Source organism: Myxine glutinosa, chromosome 10 (genome assembly GCF_964187855.1).
Source record: "Myxine glutinosa chromosome 10, kmMyxGlut1.1, whole genome shotgun sequence".
Classification (NCBI taxonomy): Eukaryota; Metazoa; Chordata; class Myxini; order Myxiniformes; family Myxinidae; genus Myxine; species Myxine glutinosa.
In genome coordinates, this window is record NC_136270.1 from 94,394,475 (window position 1) to 94,417,024 (window position 22,550).

General features: G+C 39.4%; 1 protein-coding gene and 1 long non-coding RNA gene across 4 annotated transcripts in view; both read right to left on the reverse strand.

The window, feature by feature from the left end:
* Positions 1 to 22,550, reverse strand: part of LOC137433946 (uncharacterized) — a 737,502-nt gene that overhangs the window by 181,177 nt on the left and 533,775 nt on the right. The gene's annotated exons all lie outside the window — the stretch shown is intronic.
* Positions 11,294 to 12,262, reverse strand: LOC137433425 (olfactory receptor 1M1-like). Its single transcript, XM_068125754.2, has one exon. The coding sequence runs from the start codon at positions 12,260 to 12,262 to the stop codon at positions 11,294 to 11,296; it is 969 nt and encodes a 322-aa protein (XP_067981855.2).

The window sequence follows — 22,550 nt, forward strand, 5'->3', positions numbered from 1 at the left end:
CACAAGATTTAGCGGCAAACACAGAGTTGAGGCATTCAGCTTTTTCACGTGCGGAGTCAGCTGTGTAGCCGTTTGAGGTAAGGGAGGGGATGGAGGGGGAACAAACACCAGAAACGGATTTGACCAGACGCCACCAGGATTTGGAAGAGGGAGACAGATAAGAGAGTTCGGTCTTGAGAACGGAGAGATATTGTTTCCTGGCTCTCCTGAGGGTGGACACACACTTGTTTCGGGCTTTGTGAAAGGAAATGAGATTTCCTTCCGTTGGATTTGCTTTCCAGGAGACGAAGGCAAGTTGTTTCTGGGCAACAGCCTCACCACAAGATTCCGTGTACCATGGACGGGAGGAAGGGTATGACAACTGAAGACGAGATGGGATAAATCTGTGCATGAGAGAGAGCAATTTACTTTGGAAGAATTCCCAGGATGAGTTGATGTCAGAGGTGGTAGAGATGGGAGACCAGTCCAGATGATTGATGGCTGCTTGAAGACCGTGCCAGTTGGCCTGAGTGAAATGCCAGACTCGTCGACGCTGAGCAGGCTCCCTGAGGATGGTCAGAGAGATGTCCACTTTAACAAGGACATGATCAGATGTTCCGATCGGAGCAGAAGAAGAGCAGCAGACATTTTCAGGGAAGTTAGTCATAACCAAGTCCAGAAGAGAAGATGTTCCGTTGACTGAGATCCGGGTCGGGAAATTGACAGATTGTGTCAGTCCCAGTGAGTCGCAGAAGTCCTTTGCTGAGGAGCCATGGCTGGTGAGAGAGGTACCCACACCCAGCCAACTGGCATGATGACAGTTGAAATCACCACATATGAGGAAGAGAGAGTTGGGATGAGTAGATAGAAGTTGGTCCATATCATCAGACAGCGAGATGTAGATGGAGTCATCACTGTTTGCTGGACGGTACAACACACATATGAACAAGAGGTGGGAGCGAAGGGGAAGCCGTAGCCAGAGGTATTCCTGGGGGTGAGGTGGAGAGAGTGCAGTGCAGGGCGAGTGAGGAAGAGAGTTTTTGATAAAGATAGCAACCCCGCCTCCAGGACGAGGCTCAGGTCTATCATACCGGAGGAGGGAGTAGCCCGGGAGAGATACTATGGAATCAGAGACATCATAAAGGAGGAAAGTTTCTGTTAAGCAGATCACGTCTGGTTTGACAGAAGCAACCTGTATGGAGAGATCGGTTAAGTTTGAACGAAGGCCCCGGATGTTTGAGGTCCATACCGTTAATGAAGAGGAAGGGGGAGCATCAGATACAGAACAGGGGGGAGGAGGGGTAGGGTAAGATGTGGAAGAGGTGGAAGAGGTAGGGAGAGCTGTTGAAGGTGTGTCAGAGATTTCAGAATAGCTCGGAGAAAGGGAAGGATGGGGCGGACAAAAGGTTTGATGGTGATTGGGTGAGCCACAATGAGGTGTTATTTGAGGAGGGGGAAGAGAGAGGCAGAAGGTTGGGGGAGATGGAGGTGAGAGTTTGAAGGGGGAAGAAGCGGGGAGGACGCTTTGAGGAGGGGGAGTGAGCGGGGGGAAATTGAGAAGCAATGAGGGTGGGGAGATTTGAAGGGGAGGGGTGAGGGGGGAGTTTGGGAGGGAAGGGACAAGGGGAGGGATTTGAAAGGGATGGGATATGGGGGAGATTTGGAGGGGAGGGGTGAGGCAGGAGTCTAGGAGGGGAGGGGCGAGGGGGCGTCTTGGCGGGGAGGGGTGAGGGGGTAGTTTAGGAGGGAGGGGGCAAGGGGGGAGATTTGAAATGGATGGGTGATGGGGAAGATTTGGAGGGGAGGGGTGATGGGGAAGATTTGGAGGGGAGGGGTTATGGGGAAGATTTGGAGGGGAGGGGTGAGATTGGATTTTTGAAAGTGTACGATTTATGGGAAACGAACATTTATTGCAAAATGAGTTTCTTGTGACCTTCGAGTTAAAAATACGTTTAAGGACGCTGGATGGAGGATGGAGTGCAGGAGAGTTTAGGGAATGTAGAACAAAGGCACTATAGGAGATGGATATTTTTTTTGGGATGAATTGATTTGGTGAGCAAGTCGAAAGCAGCCTTTTAAAGAAGAAGAAGAAAAAGGTGTTATAAAATATGACGGAATACATAACTTGAGGGGAAAGTGTAAACATTGAAGGTTAATGAGTGAAAACTATCTGGGGAAATGGGGGAGAAACACGTGGTCGAAGAACGAACGAACGAATAAGAATGAATAAACGAATGAGAACAGAGAAGGAAATGTTTTTTTTTTTTTTTTTTTGAGTTGAGATTTACACAAGGAAGTAGGCTATGGGTGAAAAGACTGGGAATACAGAGAACGAAAGTTATTGGATCACAAACGACGGACCACTGAGAGAAAAACAAAGCCTCAAGGTTGTACAGTGCACACTGTACAAGGCCTTGCTCGCGACACGGCAAACAGACGATCAATTTATGAAAGATAAACACCGAGAAACAACCAAAGTTGCACACAAAGTTTTGTTTGGCCTATGTTGATCTCAAAAATAGTTGGTGGTTGACCTTTTGTAGTATGTTGGTGGGTCAATTGAGTTTGAGTATTTGCCTGGTGAGTATTTGAGTATTGAGTTTGAATTGAGTATCAGTTTGCTGATATGTAAATCCGATTCAAATTTAAAATAAATTGGATGAAAATTGAGGATTTTAGAAATCTAAAATTGTTGTTGACCTTTGGCCTATGTTGACATTTTGGCCTATGCATTTGGTTCACCTTTTGTCGCATGTTGATCACAGAAAAGAAAAACATAGAAAAGGATTGGCCTATGCTGATCTCAAAAATAGTGGGTGGTTGAATTCATTTCGGCGATATGTAAATCCCATTCAAATTGCAAGTCAATCAGATTAAAATTGAATATTTAATAATTTGAAAAAAAGTGGTTGACCTTTGGCCTATGTTGACCTTTTGACCTCAAAAATATTTAGGATTTTGTCGGACCACGAACTCTATCATTTGGTGAAGTTTCGTGAAGATCGGTTTGAAATTGTGACCTGTGGGCAAGTATAAGGGAGCGCACAGACAGACAAACACACAAACCGGAGTGATCAACATAGTTGTTTAAAAAAAAAAAATTGCCTGGTTATGACGCACAGGACCAACCAATATTCTTGAAAAATTTTCCATTTTCGAAAGTATTAAACAAACAAACAGATAGTCAGGGGTGAGAACATAACCTCCATCCACCTTCAGTGGTGGAGGTAAAAATATTTTATTTATGTCTTTATTGGGAAAAATAATTATTTCAAGTTGATTTCATTGCAAAACTTAATACAAAGTTTTTCCAACGAAAATTTTCCGAAACAATATGTCAGTTTGTAAATGTTTAGATGCTCTTGCATGTTGAATAAGCCTCTGCAGTTCGTGTAATATTCGATCATTTCTCTGGGGGTTCACAATCCATGCCCAGCAAGTCCATTTCCTCATTAGTGAAATAAATAAGTGATAGCCGGCGAAGCCGGTGTTGTCAATAACGCGTACGTATTATGTCGAAAACCAGATTATGCTGTCTCCCATTGGCTTGAGAATTCCGAAGCTCAATGAAGGCCGCCATCTTGCGGATGCGGAAGTATGCATAACAAATTGAAAAACGTTCAATTGGAGTTTCTTTCACCCGTCTTTGTTTGATTCACAATCTTATGCACCTCCAATTTGTAATTAAAATACTTTAAGACCAGCCTCAGCCCGCACGGGCCTGGTTATCTTCAACGAAAATCGTCACTAAACACCGGAACCAATGAGATTCGAGCATTTGAAAAAATATTTCCAAAACCAAATCACGCAATGGAGGCCGCCATTGACCGGATGCGGAAGTTTGCATAAAATAATTGCGAAAAAGGTCAATAGGAGTTTGTTTCACCCGTCTTTGTTTGATTCACAATCTAATGCACCTCTAATTTGTAATTAAAATACGTTAAGACCAACCTCGTTATCTTCAACGAAAATCGTCACCAAACACTGGAACCAATGAGATTCGAGTATTTGAAAAATATTTTTAAAAAGCTTTTTATGCGTTTCAGACGCTGAAAACGGCGTCAAATATTCTAAAATTGACGAAGAATTATTTTTTAGAAATCTCGCGGCCGTAGGGGATAGTTTTTCATGGCCAGAAATACGGTATAAGCGGTTTATATAAAGAAAGAAAGCTCGGTTTGATTAACGACAGTCACACATTGCCGTTGAAATGGCGCTATCGTCTGATCTGTCGGCACTGATCTTTCTGCAAGCTAACTTCTTCTGGTGGAGGAAGCCGCAGTGCCCGGAGAGAACCAGCCCTGACAGCGACTGAAGTTAGAAGACGACACACATACTGTGAAAACGTATGTTAAGCCCAGTTAAAATTTCTTAAAATAGGCCCTAAGCTAGCACATCGTATAGTTACTTCCTTAAGCTTCTTGTGACATATATTGTATGTAGGTATTGGGGAGGATTGTCAGCTCTTTTCTTTTACCAAGTCTTACCAGGTACGGTACCTACACCGACCTACTATCATCTACCTAACCTACTGATGCCATCGTGATGGGTAAAATAGTGGCAAGAAGCTTTGGCTTCGCCGGCTCATTGGGGCTTTGCAGTCGGGTACTAGTAGAGTTACAATATGTGCATAAAACTTTCGTTTGTAACAAGGCATTTGTTGTAAACAGTACAAGCATTAAGACATGAAATCACACAACAGTTTTGTATTCCATCAAAGATTTTAATAGCCGACGAAGCCGGTGTTGTCAATGAGCGCGTACGCATTATGTTGAAAAACCAGATCATACTGGATCCCTTTGCTTGAGAATTTCGAGGCTTTGACCCACCAAATCACTCAATGGAGGCCGCCATCTTGCAGATGCGGACGTATGCATAAAATATTGCGAAAAAGTTCAATAGGAGTTTGTTTCACCCGTCTTTTTTTGATTCACCATCTTATGCACATCTAATTTGCAATTGAAATATTTTAAAACCAACCTCGGCCCGCAGGGCCTGGTTATCTTCAACGAAAATCGTCACCAAACACCGGAACCAATGAGATTCGAGCATTTGAAAAAATATTTCAAAAACCAAATCACTCAATGGAGGTCACCATCTTCCGGATGCGGAAGTATGCATAAAAAAATTGCGAAAAAGTTCAATAGGAGTTTGTTTCACCCATCTTTGTTTGATTCACAATCTTATGCACCTCTAATTTGTAATTAAAATACTTTAAGACCAACCTCGTTCCCCGGGCCCTGGTTATCTTCAACGAAAATCGTCACTAAACACCGGAACCAATGAGATTCGAGCATTTGAAAAAAGATTTCAAAAAAGCTTATTACCGCGTTTCGGAGGCTGAAAACGGCATCAAATATTCTAAAATTGACGAAGAATTATTTTTTAGAAATATCGAGGCCGTCGTGGATAGTTTTTCACGGCCAGAAATATCCGAAGTTGAGACAGAATTCACCGAATTAATCAAGAAGGAAATTTTATAAATTTTAATCTCATCCAGAATTCAAATGGTGTCATTTTGAACTCGGTACGGTACCTACTACACCAACCTACTACCAACTACGTAACGTACTGATGCCAGAGTGATGGGTAAAATAGTGGCACGAGGCTGGCTTCGCCGGCTCATTGCGGCTTTGCAGTCGGGTACTAGTATTGCGTAATTTGTTACCCTCTTTTTTTGTTAATTTTTTTGTTTTTCCTCTTTAAATTAAATTTATCATTTAAAATTTGTGAGTCTTACAGAATGATGCAGGGCTCGCATACTTTGAATTCTAGTCCTGGCTTAAGATGGGCACTTTGCAGACAGACGACTTCACTGCAAAATACACGACACACAAATCACAAAATACGTGCAATCACTTGAATGGACGTTAAGTTGGAATCCTGTATGCTAGCATTAGCTGGTGGATGTTAAATATCCCATTGGGTCTTCACAAAGATTAGACGAGTTATCGCTTGCACCCTGAACAAATTCCTGCCAACTTTGGTTGAATTTCAAGCATGGCTATCTAGTTCATAAAAGTCTTGGGTATGAGGCACATATGCATTGCCTGTGAATTAGTGGGGAAATGGGAGAAGGATTAGGGAGTCAGGTCATGAGATGTATGAGATGATTGCCTGTTTCCTACCTTCCATTACTCCTGGGCCACAGCAAGACAGCAAAATGATGGATTGTCCTTGTGTGGAAGAATTCTGAGACAAGTAATCCAAATAAACGAAGAAAAGATGATATAATCATCAAGTTAACTGCGGACAACATCACTGGGTTGTGCTTGCCATTATGAGTTTGTGCTTTTGTGCTTTTCTTTGCATTCCTTCAGGACAATGGTCCATCCTAAACTCATTTTTGTCCACCGTACCCAACTGTGATCTTTTGTTCCCATACTGTGATCCTCACTATCCCATTCCCTTTGTCGACCAAATCAATACAGGACATCCTGGGTAACACAATGTTGTTAAAACATCATACTGCAAATACATTGTGCCAAACTTTAAGAAAACATTATTTTGAATGGTTTTACAAGTATTAAAATTTTGCGCAAAACACTATTTTTGTAACATTTTAAAACGTTATGATGTTACAAATTAACATCATAAACTTTTAAATGTTTTAAGCATGCAATGAATGAAATGAATATGAATGATCGTTTTAAGGCCATTTTCCCCGCTTGAGCAGGGGTTAGCCTTGCGGGCCCCATGACAATCATGGTTCCCTGTTTGAGGCAATGTTTTATGGCCGGATGCCCTTCCTGAATATCAATGCAATGTTTTCTGATCATGTTTTCGCCATATTTTCAAAACCCTGCAAAATAATGTTGTCAAAACATTTGGCTACAACATTTTTCAAATGTTTTATGTTTACTCGGGCTGGACTGTTGGGAAATCATATTCACCCAAATGCTAAATGAATCATTCATCTTTGAATTATATTGCTTGCGAATAGAGGTGCCCCACATCCCAGTTGGCTCCAAGACCATCTCGCTCTCATCCTCTTGCTCTCATGACTGAGTGGTTCGTTCGTTTGTTGGTGTCATCTTCTCAACAGGTTGACTGCCATTGATCTCCACATCTGTCTATCCTGTGCTGCCTTTACACATTCCACAAGGATCAACTGCATCTCCTGTTGTCCGTTATATCCATTTTCTCCTCTGCCTCTCTCTCCTATATTTTCCATCGATATTCCACTCCAATCTCTGGCTCTACCATCTGCTCTAATGATGTGACCGAAGTATTGTGTCTTTCTCCCTTTCATGTCATGCATGAATTTTCTCTTTTCTCCAGCCATTTCCAGCACTTCTTCATTAATTTTCCCTTCTGTGTAGAATATGCAGAACATTCTCCGATATGCCCACATCTCAACTGCATTCAGCTTGTCATTCGTCTCTGTATTTGTTGTTCATGTGTTCGCTGCATATACTCGGTGAAGTGGCATACCAGGCAAAGATGTTTTAATTAAATTCCTTATCCTAAAAATCTGAAATTGCATGCACATGATCTATGACCCATTTGTATTGTGAGTTGTGAGTTGTGAGTTATTTGAAAAAAGTGCAAGGATGCCTACATTTCTGGCCACGGCTGCACATCAATGATTTGGATGGAGGAGATAAGAGCTGACTTTCTAAATTTGCAGATTGGTGGTTGAAGGAAGGTGGGGAGGTGATCAGATTCAGAAAGATAATGTTGATTCAATTGATTGGGTAAAATATTGGCAGATGTAATTTCACATCAGGAAATATTTTGGAGTGGAGTTATGGAGGAGACACACACACACACACACACACACACACACTCACACACACACTGACTGACACACAGTGCCATTTATTATTATATATAAGAAGAAATTAATGCTTTTTAGAACTTCAGTAGGTTTTTCATTCATTCATGAAGAACTTCTTCAACAAAATATAAACCAAAAATCAGTTAATGAAGATATTGGTAAATATTATGTACAATGCTTTTCAATACAAATAACATATTTCTCAATAAAATAACTCAAAATCAACTTTTCAAAGTTATAATTTACATCAATTAATTTATATATTTGTTCTTGTTTCAAATATCATTTTGTTTCACTTGATAATAACGAGAACGACACTCGGTGGAGTGCAAACCTCCGCCCGGCTGAACAGTTTGCCATGTACTGTATATCCCACTGCGAGACCAGATCTGGATTCAGACCTGAACCAAAGTCTAATCGGCTTGTTCTCATCACTGACCGAACTCATCCACCTAGTTTTGTCACAATTCATCCATAACCTTTTGAAATATCATGCTATATATAGTTTTTGCCCGATCACTCGATGGTGAAGAATCACTTAAACAATTCTCGGATCCAGATATTCCCCAAAATCTAATCATTTCGTACTTGTCACACACCCAACATCTCCAGCACATTTCGTCCGAATCTGTCCAAAACTTTACGAGATATCCTGTTCACAGAACGAAACACAAACAGACAGGTGTGAAAACACAACCTCCATCCACCTTCGGTAGCAGAGGTAATAATAGTGACGTAATTGAATCGTTTCCACTCTTTCAAGAACCCAGCTTTGTCAGTCTTACTTTTCCATCTTGAATAAACATTTCCAACTCGACCCAATCTCACTGAGGAGGTTTGATAATCATGGAGAGAATAAATATTGGTCTCGTGACGTCATTTGAATCAGTCATGTTTAAGATTCCAATTCAATGCTGTCTTGTGAAAACTCCTTTCTACAGGATTGGACACTTTATATAATTAACAAATTTCTCCCATAATATTACAATTTCTCAATGATGTCGCTTGTACAAATTTGTCAAATATGTAACGCACTTCAATATTATAAAAGAGCATTTAAGCGATCTGAATGTCACAAGTTCTCAAACAGCAAATACAGCTTTGCATCCTCGTGGGTATATCAACACTAACAGCATTTACTGATTTAAAAGCGAAGAGTTGTCTGATAATTCACTTTCACAATGTGGGATGGGTGGAAATGGATGCAATGTCCTGGTGTTTGCTCAGATTTAATTTAATTTTGTTCATTCACATGATTAGATTTGCCTGTTTGTTTTGGTGTTTACGTCTCATTGTCTGTTTCGCTGTTCCCTTGTTTCTCATGTCAAATCATTTGGTTCATTATCCACTCTGGTGCTTTCCCTTTCCACATTCACTTCTCGGTATTGAAAACAAATTCGGTCTCCCAGAAACGGTTGGGTTATTTAGACTTTGGCAAAGCATCACGAAGATTGTTGTAATTTAAGGTAAAGTCATATATACCTGAACACAGTTGAAACGAGGGAAACACACCAACAGAAAGTTAAAGGAACACAACAGAGGGACATTTGAAGGAAAAACGACCGAGGGGAAGAAACTTCTACATGAAAGCATCTGAGCTCATAAAAATGGACGATTTACACCTGTAACATGAATGAACTCAGGAGTGCAACACTTTATCTCTCCTTTCTTCAAACTCCAACACTGAAGTAGAAACAATTTCACAGAGTTATTTGTTTTTCATTAATTTTACAGATATTGGTTCTTCATTGTTGTTTTTTCGTATGTAGCCTGTAGCTGCTGGTTGCATCATTTTTTCTTGTTTTGGTCGCACCGTTGTGCCTCCGATGCAGTGCCCCTGTTACCATAAAGTTGTGACTCATTTTGACGACCTCGGAAAGATCACGGGCTGATTCAACCCGCTTTGTTTTATTTCAACGGGACGACAGGGGCTCAAATTCAAGACCCAAAGATCCAAAGACATCAACCTTAACCTTGAAGCCAACACCAGGCTGGTTCTTCATTAATTTTAGTTATTAATTTTACAGAAAGTAATTTTACAGAGTTGTTGGTTCTTCATTACGGTATTTCCTTGAAACTGTTTCTATAATTGTTCATTTCTACCTGTGTACATTGGTGTTTCTCCTTTTTTTCCGGTGTTTCTTCTTCTCTTTTTCCAGAAGCTCTTGAAATTTGACGATTTTATGTTTTGTTGATCTGGGACGTTTGAAACATCAAATCTGTTCAATATCCATAAATGCTTTATCCATTTGAGTTTTAATGTTTGAGACTAGTAAAACGTCGACATTTCCACAATCAGCACCTGGTAAGGTTCCAACAATCCAACATTTTAAACAAGTTTCAACAATCCGACTCCGTCTGTTTTGAATCATGATATTGTCAATATAGATTTTCTTTTGACCCTTTGTTGGTCTAAATAAGTTACAAATCTGTATTTCTACTGCTATATATTTGAATCCCACAATTATTCCCACCATGTGGGATTGGCCAGGGAACGCTTTTGTTTTGTTTTGGTCCATTCTTTCACAAATGGGATGGTCAGACCTGACATTTGACTGAGGGTGATAGGACTTTGTAATTTGTTCAGGTGTTATCGATAACTCACCTGCTCTTCGTGAAAGACACGGTGACATCTTCCACCTCCATCAATGATCAGTGCTGGTGAATTTGTCCTCCGACATTAAAGACGTGTGTGCATACCTCTTGGGCATCTTGGCTTTCCTCGTAACCCTCCCAAATAGATCACAAAATACCTTTGTATCCACCATAGGATATCCCTTTTTGAAATATAAAAACCTTTGTGAAATATAAAAACACAACCACACCCTCTTTCCCTCATGCAGTGATTTATTATTTTGTTCGACATTTAATTTTGCTGGTACTGCATGCACCAAAAATACCACTTGAGTGACAAATTTGTTTCAAATGAGATGCGATATTAAATGATTTCGAGCCCAAGAAAATATCTTTCAGAAGAAGCATTTTATCGGTGTATGCACAGATTGTATCCACATTGATGGTGCAGCACAGACCTAACTGGATGGTTATAAATATGAATGTGTATAACAAATCTGCTTTGGAGGATAAAGTAATTTGTGTGCCTATTAACACCATCATTTGGCTACTTTGTACAAACTCACACTTCATAACAAAAACCTTTTGAACAAAATGAGCAGGAAGAGAATGAATTCGTTTTTTTCTGGAGACACAAAAGTGATTGTATTTATAAGTTGCGTTTCTTTCATCCGAGAGAAGTTTATCTGATTTTGTTCGTAAAGAATCAACCACAAACCAAAAAATTAAACTTAAATGTCTTACTATGTTTTTTAAGTTAGAACATAAATTCATTTGCTATCTAAAGTTTTTAGACGAAATCTTTCAAAAGTTTTAATAAGAAATAAAGAAAAATTGTATTCCAATGGTGTTTTTTGTTTTGTACGAAATGAATATGTAGATTTTTTTTCATCAGACACACAATTAAGTTGCTTCAAAACAGATGATTGTGAATCAGGATAATTATGCAAGGAGATGATTTTAATTCCTAAAGATTCGCACATTTGTGAATCGCGTGAGGCTGCGGCGGATCTCTGCGGTTCGCACTCCATAGATAATTGGATTGGCGAGAGGCTGAACCAGATAGAACAAGGAATCACTCACGTGTTGTAAATATTGTGGGAAGAAGCTCGAAGACGACATACGCAAGGAAATCAAAAGGAAAATAATGGAGAAAAAAAAGAGTGAAAGTACCAAGCAGTGAGTGACACATGTGTGCAGGGCTTTCCTGTTCCCCTTTGAAGATGGTCCAGAATGTAGGCATACATACAAGATGCGGGTGTACGTGACAACGACCACGACGATGAGAGTGACAGTAGTGAGAGAAGTACATGCAATCCCATATAAACTGTTTATGGTGAAATCTTCACATGAAAGTCTAGTCACAGCCATGTGAACACAACATACCTTGTGAATCTCTGGATATTTGCAAAATGTTCGTCCAATCAATAATACAAGAAAAATACCAGCAAGCAGAGATGACCAGCAAACAGTGAGCAAGATCACTTTGTGAGCTCTGCTGTTGGTGAGCAGGACATTGTAGCGAAGAGGATGACAAACTGCCAGGAAGCGGTCTGTGGCCATGATGCTGAGTATGTAAGATTGCATCGCTCCAGTGAATGAAATAAACAAGACTTGAACAAAACAGGCAGGTTTTGTAATGATGTTACTTTCATTTATGCTGTACATCAGACGAGGCGTTATTGTTGTACAACCAACAATATCCATGATCAATAAATGAGCGAGGATTATGTAGACCGGTTTGTGTAGCTTTTTTTCACAGAGAATGATCAATATGAGAATCAGGTTCAGTGTGATCGTGACGAGGTAGATGACGAATAAAACACCAAAAGCCCATGGTCTGATGCTTGCCGGCTCCTGGAAGATAGGGGCGAGGAGGAACACGTTCGGTGGCAATGATTGATTTCCTTCAAACATGATGTCCTCCATCAATCCTGTACCTGGAGATAAAAGGGCCAATTACACCAATTAATATATCATGCAAATGTTCCACCTTACACTTCACCAACATAAAAAAAACATTTATATTTCTGGACCATGCATCTGTATCATTGGTTTCCCTTTTTCAATGAACTTTGTCTGAACATCACAATAATTAATTTTTATCACTATAAAATAATAATTACAAAAGTAAATATTGACTCCAACATACGACATTTTGCTTACCTTGTGCGGTGTACTTTAAGATCACACTGCTTACAATTTAATCATTTATATAGATCGTGGAAGAGGGTTTAAAATACAATCACCACAAGAAGTAAATGTCACCAGAGAGCATCATTGTAAACATATTTATTCTCTTCAGGGACTTTCAAATTTTTCATCATCAGGGACATGAACAATATCCTCAGGTGCACTGAATGACGTCAACTTTCCATCTTTTTGATTGTCTTAGCCAATTCTGAAAGATAAATCTTTGGTTGAAGTTAAAATTGGAAGACATATTTATTTCTGTACCAATATTTATGATTCTTTATTATATATGTAAAAAGTTCAAGGTATTCTTTCAACAGCTCTTTTTAGGTATTACAGCAATCTCATCGATAAATGACTTGAACAGATTGTTGAGAATACAAATGTGAATTGAAAATGCAAAAATATGTATTGATGGTAAAATACACAGAAGCCTTATGAATGTTCTTGAGCACAATTTACTATCTTTTGACTGTTTCACTGACAGTTTGTTGCACTTGATGTTCTTGGGTTCTGTTTCTGGGTCAGAGCTTGTTGATTTGTTGGGTCTTCCCTCCTTCGTTGAAACTTTTTAAAGCTAAGAATTCCACACTGGTTGGTTCTGTCTGTTTTTCTGTTGTTGTTTCACGCTCTGTTTTTATTTGTGTGTTGAATCAATTCCCCAGTCTCATCCATACATTTGTGGTGTGTATTGTATTGTTTTCTTATTTTTTTTTTTTTTTTTTTTTTTTCTTTCTTGGTTGTCCGGACGATATCTCAGCCATTCTTTGAGCTAGGAAGCTGAAATTTCGGCACAGTAGTGAGCAAGTCCTTTTTCAAAAACGCTATTTTTTTTTTTGATTAATCAATTAATTGAGGAGTTATTTAATTATTAGCGATTAATTAAGTACTTATTTAATTAATTAAATTTCCTTTCTCTTCTGACCATTAACTCAGGCACCTTTTGAGTTAGGAAGCTGATATTTGGACATGCCAATGACCAGGTGATTTGGCTGCAAAGGCTATTTTTGATTTATTAATTAATCAATTAATCAATTAATCGATTAATTATTTAACAAGAACAGATACATTCAAAGTACACCGCCCCCATGCCAAATAATTAAATATCCGACAGCGCGGCATTGCCGGGGAGCCTCCGGCGCCCGGAAATACCGCATTGCAGCTCATAGAGGCTGCATTGGGAGGGAGAGGTGTACACTAATTGATTGATTAATTGTATAATTAAAATCAATAAAAGATTATCACAAAATATTTTCTTAATCAATTGGCTAAAAGCATAACTAAACCACAAGTGATTCATCCGAAGATGTATCTTTTAGGAATTTAATTAAATAGGTCAAAAATAAAAAATTAAATAATTAATTGATTAATCAATAATTAATCAATTAATCAATAAATAATGAAACGATTAAATGATTAATCAATAAATCAAAAATATCCTACATAGCCACATCACTTGGTCACTGTCATGTCCAAATATTAGCTTCCCAGATCAAAAGGTGCCTGAGATATTGGCCAAATGAGAAAGAAGATAAATAAATGATTAATAATGAAAATAAATAAATAATAATCATAAGAAAATTAAATTATTAATCAATTCGGTCAGAGAACACATAAACCACCACCATTTCATCAGAATCTGTAACTTAACAAAAATAAAAAATTAGTCATTAATCGAATAATTAAATAATTAATCGATTAATTGATTACTTTATTAATTAATAAATCAAAAATAACCTTTGCAGCCAAATCACCTGGTCATTAGCATGTCCAAATATCAGCTTCCTAACTCAAAAGGTGCCTGAGATAATGGCCAGAAGAGAAAGGAAATTTGATTAATTAAATAAGTACTTAATTAATCGCTAATAATTAAATAACTCCTCAATTTATTGATTAATCAAAAAACAAAAAATACCGTTTTTGACAAAGGACATGGTCACTATTGTGCCAAAATTTCACCTTCCTAGCTCAAAGGATGGCTGAGATATCGCCCGGACAAACAAACAAACAAGAAAGCAAGAAAACAAACAAACAAACAAACAAGTACAAATACATTCAAAGTACACCGCCCCATGCCAAATAATTAAATATGCTGCAGCGTGGCATTGCCGGGGCGCCTCTGGCGCCCGGCAATACCGCAGTGCAGCTCATTGAGGCTGCATTGGGAGGGAGAGGTGTACACTAATTGATTGATTAATTGTATAATTAAAATCAATAAAAGATTATCACAAAATATTTTCATAATCAATTGGCTAATTGCATAACTAAACCACTAGTGCTTCATCCGAAGATGTATCTTTTAGAAATTTAATTAAATAAGTCATTTATAAAAAATTAAATAATTAATTGATTACTCAATAAATAATTAATCGATTAATCAATAAATAATTAATAGATGAAATGATTAATCAATAAATCAAAAATATCCTTGATAGCCACATCACTTGGTCACTCATGTCCAAATATTAGCTTCCCAGCTCAAAAGGTGCCTGAGATATTGGCCAAATGAGAAAGAAAATAAATAAATGATTAATAATGAAAATAAATAAATAATAATCATAAAAAAATTAAATTATTAATCTATTTGGTCAGAGAACACATAAACTACCACTATTTCATCAGAATCTGTAACTTAAAAAAGAAAATTGTTTTTGTCATTAATCGAATAATTAAATAATTAATCGATTAATTGATTTATTAATAAATCAAAAATATCCATTGCAGCCAAATCACCTGGTCATTGGCATGTCCAAATATCAGCTTCCTAACTCAAAAAGTGCCTGAGTTAATGGTCAGAAGAGAAAGGAAATTTGATTAATTAAATAAGTACTTAATTAATCGCTAATAATTAAATAACTCCTCAATTTATTGATTAATCAAAAAACAAAAAATACCGTTGTTGAAAAAGGACTTGCTCACTATTGTGCCGAAATTTCAGCTTCCTAGCTCAAAGGATGGCTGAGATATCGCCCGGACAACCAAACAAACAAGAAAGAAAGAAAGAAAGAACGAAAACAAACAAACAAACAAACAACCAGAGTGAAAACTGAGTACTCTCTTTCAGCGTGCGTCACTGCCGAGCCCCCTTCGGTGCCCAGCAATTACGATTTGCAAATGCCTGGAGATGGCATAGGAAAGGAGCGGTGTACAACAAGTACAGATACATTCAAAGTACACCGCCCCCATGCCAAATAATTAAATATCCTACAGCGCGGTATTGCTGGGGCGCCTCCGGCGCCCAGCACTACCGCAGTGCAGCTCATTGAGGCTGCATTGGGAGGGAGAGGTGTACACTAATTGATTGATTAATTGTATAATTAAAATCAATAAAAGATTATCACAAAATATTTTCATAATCAATTGGCTAATAGCATAAATAAACCACTAGTGATTCATCCGAAGATGTATCTTTTAGAAATTTAATTAAATAAGTCATTTATAAAAAATTAAATAATTAATTGATTACTCAATAAATAATTAATCGATTAATCAATAAATAATTAATAGATGAAATGATTAATCAATAAATCAAAAATATCCTTGATAGCCACATCACTTGGTCACTGTCATGTCCAAATATTAGCTTCCCAGCTCAAAGGGTGCCTGAGATATTGGCCAAATGAGAAAGAAAATAAATAAATGATTAATAATGAAAATAAATAAATAATAATCATTAAAAAATTAAATTATTAATCAATTCGGTCACAAAACGCAGAAACCACTACCATTTCATCAGAATCTGTAACGGAATTTTTTTTTTTTTTTTAGTTACTAATCTAATAATTAAATAATTAATCGATTAATTGATTGATCAATAAATTAAAAAATATCCTTGATAGCCACATCACGTGGTCACTCATGTCCAAATATTAGCTCCCGAGCTCAAAAGGTGCCTGAGATATTGGCCAAATGAGAAAGAAAATAACTAAATGATTAATAATGAAAATAAATAAATAATAATCATAAAAAAATTAAATTATTAATCAATTTGGTCAGAGAACACATAAACTACCACTATTTCATCAGAATCTGCAACTTTAAAAAAGAATTTTTTTTTTGGCATTAATCGAATAATTAAATAATCGATTAATTGATTAATTAATAAATCAAAAATAGCCTTTGCAGCCAAATCACCTGGTCATTGGCATGTCCAAATAACAGCTTCCTAACTCAAAAGGTGCCTGAGTTAATGGTCAGAAGAGAAAGGAAATTTGATTAATTAAATAAGTACTTAATTAATCGCTACTAATTAAATAACTCCTCTATTTATTGATTATTCAAAAAACAAAAAATACCGTTTTTGAGAAAGGACTTGCTCACTACTGTGCCGAAATTTCAGCTTCCTAGCTCAAAGGATGGCTGAGATATCATCTGGACAAACAAACAAGAAAGCAAGAAAACAACCAAGAAAAAAAACAACCAGAGTGAAAACTGAGTACTCTCTTTCAGCGTGCGTCACTGCCGAGCCCCCTTCGGTGCCCAGCAATGACGATTTGCAATGCCTGGAGATGGCATAGGAAAGGAGCGGTGTACAACAAACAAACAACCAGAGTGAAAACTGAGTACTCCCTTTCAGCGTGCGTCACTGCCGAGCCCCCTTTGGTGCCCAGCAATGACGATTTGCAATGCCTGGAGATGGCATAGGAAAGGTGCGGTGTACAAAAAGAGGGAGCGGAAGACAAGATGGGGAGAGAAGGGGAAGCACACAAACACAACATTTGAGAGCAGGGATATGTGTGGAAGGGAGAGGGCTTGGGGGGCGTAGGCGTGGGAAGGGGGGGGGGGGGAGGGAGAAGTATAAAACGCAAGGACACCAAGGACTTCCAAGAAAGAAGTCGGCACCTCAAAAAGTGGATTTGGGGTGAAATTAGCGGTGGTAGAAAAGATCAAGGTTTTGGATTGGGGAAGATAAGAGATGGTGGTGAACAGCCGTTTTAAAGACCTGGAGGGAGTAGTGGGATTGAAGACAGTGAGGGGGTTTGTTCCAGAGGTGGGAGAAAAGAGGAATGAAGGAGTGAAGGTGAGCAGAGAGTCTTGATTTTGGCAGTTTAACCATAAGAGGGTTGCAGGCAGATCTTGTGCGACCTGTAGGAATATTTGGGGGACAGAGCCCAGAGAGAGCTGGAGGAGCAAGTCCGGAGAGGAGTCGGTAGAAGACGGAAAGACCACCAACCTGCCTGCGGTGAGTAAGTGAAAGGCCCTCGGAGATAGCGTCATCGCGGGAGATTCCAATGATTCTGAATGCTTTGGTTTCAATAGCGTGAAGACGAGCGAGGTGTGAGGCAGGAGCACCAGCCCAGAGGGGAGAGCAGTACTCCATTGAGCTGCGGATGAAAGCCTTGTATGTGGTGAGGAGCTCAGGTGTGCCAAGGAAGGACTTCGCACGACGGAGGATGCCCAGTCGGCGACTGGCTTTGGAGGCCAGCTTGGAAATGTGGTTTTCCCAGGAAAGATCATGGCAGATAGTGAGACCCAAAAGCTTGAGTGACAGAACTTCTTGGAGAGGATTATTCAGAAAGTAGATGGGAGGGTTGTCCAGTCGGTCTTTTCGGAGAGACATCGTAAGAGTGTGAGATTTGTCAGGATTGAAAGACATGTTCAACTTGTTTGCCCAGTCTGTGATTTTGTCCAGGTCTGCAGAGAGTGAGGAGGCTGCAGACTGCCGATCTGAGGGATGAGGAATGGAGCGGCAGAGAGTGGAGTAATCAGCAAAGAGATAGAGAGGATTTTCAAGAGAGTCAGAGAGATCATTGATGAAGACCAGAAAAAAGCAAAGGGCCCAGAACACTGCCTTGGGGAACTCCAGCCTGAACAGGAAGAGGAGATGAGAGAAACCCATTCAGGGCCACACGTTGACTACGACAAGAGAGGAAGTCCGCCAGCCATGCGTGGAGATTTCCATGGATACCAAAGGAGGAGCGTTTGGTGAGCAGAGCGGGGTGCCAGACCGTATCGAAGGCACGTGATATGTCGAGGGAGACAGCTCTAATTTCCTGTTTGGCATTGAGGACCTCCATCCATTGTTGAGACAGCAGAAGCAGCATGTCCAGAGTAGAGTGACCTGGTCTGAAACCAAATTGATGATCAGAGATCAAGCCATTGGAGAAGAGGAAAGATTTCATATCTGAAGCAATGATGGATTCCATGACTTTGCTGATAATTGGGAGAAGGCTGATTGGTCTGTAGTTGCTAGGATCTGTTTTTGCACCTTTTTTGTGCAAAGCGGTGATGTTGGCTGATTTTCAAGCAGATGGCAGTTGACCTTGAACAAAAGAGAGGGTGAAGAGAACAGAGAGAGGGAGTGAAAGAGCAGAAGAACAGGATTTTAGGACCTGTGGGCTGATGCCGTCAGGTCCAGTTGCAGAATCAGAGTCGAGTGTTGACAGAAACTTTTCCGCCTTGTCAGGAGGAAAGGACACGGAGTCCAGGAGCATCTAGGTACGACTGAGTACGGTGGGTACAGAGAGGGATGGGTTTGGGACACAATATTTGGAGGCAAACACAGAGTTGAGGCATACAGTTTTTTACAAGCGGAGTCAGCTGTGTCGCCATTTGAGGTAAGGGAGGGGATGGAGGGGGAACAAACACCAGAAACTGATTTGACCAGATGCCACCAGGATTTGGAAGAGGGAGGCAGATAAGAGAGTTCGGTCTTGAGAATGGATATATATTGTTTCCCGGCTCTCCTGAGGGTGGTCACACACTTGTTTCGGGCTTTGTGAAAGGAAATGAGATTTCCTTCCGTTGGATTTGCTTTCCAGGAGACGAAAGCAAGTTGTTTCTGGGCAACAGCCTCACCACAAGATTCCGTGTACCATGGATGGGAGGAAGGGTATGACAACTGAAGACGAGATGGGATAAATCTGTGCATGAGAGAGAGAGCAATTTACTTTGGAAGAATTCCCAGGATGAGTTGATGTCAGAGGTGGTAGAGATGGGAGACCAGTCCAGATGATTGATGGCTGCTTGAAGACCGTGCCAGTTGGCCTGAGTGAAATGCCAGACTCGTCGACGCTGAGCAGGCTCCCTGAGAATGGTCAGAGAGATGTCCACTTTAACAAGCACATGATCAGATGAGCCGATTGGAGCAGAAGAAGAGCAGTAGACATTTTCAGGGAAGTTAGTCATAACCAAGTCCAGAAGAGAAGATGCTCCTTTGACTGAGATCCGGGTCGGGAAATTGACAGATTGTGTCAGTCCCAGTGAGTCGCAGAAGTCCTTTGCTGAGGAGCCATGGCTGGTGAGAGAGGTACCCACACCCAGCCAACTGGCATGGTGACAATTGAAATCACCACATATGAGGAAGAGAGAGTTGGGATGAGGACCAACCTCATCTTGAAATGTTAAAAAAAAAAAAAAAAATTGCCTGGTCACGACGCACAGGACCAACCAATATTCTTGAAAATTTTTCCTTTTTCGCAAGTATTGAACAAACAAACAGATAGTCAGGGTTGAAAACATTACCTCCATCCACCTTCAGTGGTGGAGGTAAAAATATTTTATTTATTTATGTCTGTTTATTGGGAAAAAATTTTTATTTCAAGTTGATTTCATTGCAAAACTTAATACAAAGTTTTTCCAACGAAAATTTTCCGAAACAATGTGTCAGTTTGTAAATGTTTAGATGCTCTTGCATGTTGAATAAGCCTTTGCAGTTCGTGTAATATTCGATCATTTCTCTGGGGGTTCACAATCCATGCCCAGCAAGTCCATTTCCTCATTAGTGAAAATAACCTTTGCTTAATTGAGGCAAAGTTGGCTTCAATGATTTGCCTCTGCTGCTTCCAACAAGATCAGACCTGTTCTGCTCCTCCTGGGCTTGTGTTCTCCTTTCCCGAAGGAATGATATTGATAGAGTTACAATATGTGCATAAAACTTTCGTTTGTAACAAGGCATTTGTTATAAACAGTACAAGCATTAAGACATGAAATCACACAACAGTTTTATTTCCATCAAAGATTTTAATATTGCGTAACTTGTTGCCCTCTTTCTTTGTTAATTTTTTTGTTTTCCTCTTTAAATTCAATTTATCATTTAAAATGTGTGAGTCTTACAGAATGATGCAGGGGTCGCATACTTTGAATTCTAGTCCTGGCTTAAGATGGGTACTTTGCAGACAGACGACTTCACTGCAAAATACATGACACGCAAATCACAAAATACGTGCAATCACTTGGATGGACGTTAAGTTGGAATCCTGTATGCTAGCATTAGCTGGTGGATGTTAAATATCCCATTGGGTCTTCACAAAGATTAGACGAGTTATCGCTTGCACCCTGAACAAATTCCTGCCAACTTTGGTTGAATTTCAATCACGGTTAGCCAGTTCATAAAAGTCTTGGGTATGAGGCACATATGCATTGCCTGTGAATTAGTGGGGAAATGGGAGAAGGATTAGGGAGTCAGGTCATGAGATGTATGAGATGATTGCCTGTTTCCTACCTTTCATTACTCCTGGGCCACAGCAAGACAGCAAAATGATGGATTGTTCTTGTGTGGAAGTATTCTGAGACAAGTAATCCAAATAAACTGAGAAAAGATGATATAATCATCAAGTTAACTGCGGACAACATCACTGGGTTGTGCTTGCCATTATGAGTTTGTGCTTTTGTGCTTTTCTTTGCATTCCTTCAGGACAATGGTCCATCCTAAATTCATTTTTGTCCACCGTACCCAACTGTGATCTTTTGTTCCCATACTGTGATCCTCACTATCCCATTCCCTTTGTCGACCAAATCAATACAGGACATCCTGGGTAACACAATGTTGTTAAAGCATCATACTGCAAATACATTGTGCCAAACTTTAAGAAAACATTATTTTGAATGGTTTTAAAAATATTAAAATTTTGCGCAAAACACTATTTTTGTAACATTTTAAACGTTATGATGTTACAAATTAACATCATAAACTTTTAAATGTTTTAAGCATGCAATGAATGAAATGAATATGAATGCTCGTTTTAAGGCCAGTTTCCCCGCTTGAGCAGGGGTTAGCCTTGCGGGCCCCATGACAATCATGGTTCCCTGTTTGAGGCAATGTTTTATGGCCGGATGCCCTTCCTGAATATCAATGCAATGTTTTCTGATCATGTTTTCGCCATGTTTTCAAAACCCTGCAAAATAATGTTGTCAAAACATTTGGCTGCAGCATTTTTCAAATGTTTTATGTTTACTCGGGCTGGACTGTTGGGAAATCATATTCACCCAAATGCTAAATGAATCATTCATCTTTGAATTATATTGCTTGCGAATAGAGGTGCCCCACATCCCAGTTGGCTCCAAGACCATCTCGCTCCCATCCTCTTGCTCTCATGACTGAGTGGTTCGTTCGTTTGTTGGTGTCATCTTCTCAACAGGTTGACTGCCATTGATCTCCACATCTGTCTATCCTGTGCTGCCTTTACACATTCCACAAGGATCAACTGCATCTCCTGTTGTCCGTTATATCCATTTTCTCCTCTGCCTCTCTCTCCTATATTTCCCATCGATATTCCACTCCAATCTCTGGCTCTACCATCTGCTCTAATGATGTGACCGAAGTATTGTGTCTTTCTCTCTTTCATGTCATGCACGAATTTTCTCTTTTCTCCAGCCATTTCCAGCACTTCTTCATTAATTTTCCCATCTGTGTAGAATATGCAGAACATTCTCCGATATGCCCACATCTCAACTGCATTCAGCTTGTCATTCGTCTCTGTATTTGTTGTTCATGTGTTCGCTGCATATACTAGGTGAAGTGGTATACCAGGCAAAGATGTTTTAATTAAATTCCTTATCCTAAAAATCTGAAATTGCATGCACATGATCTATGACCCATTTGTATTGTGAGTTGTGAGTTGTGAGTTATTTGAAAAAAGTGCAAGGATGCCTACATTTTTGGCCACGGCTGCACATCAATGATTTGGATGGAGGAGATAAGAGCTGACTTTCTAAATTTGCAGATTGGTGGTTGAAGGAAGGTGGGGAGGTGATCAGATTCAGAAAGATAATGTTGATTCAATTGATTGGGTAAAATATTGGC

Coding starts and splice junctions, on each gene's coding strand:
- LOC137433425 (XM_068125754.2), bottom strand. CDS start 12,262: ATGGAGGACATCATGTTTGAAGGAAATCAATCATTGCCACCGAACGTG.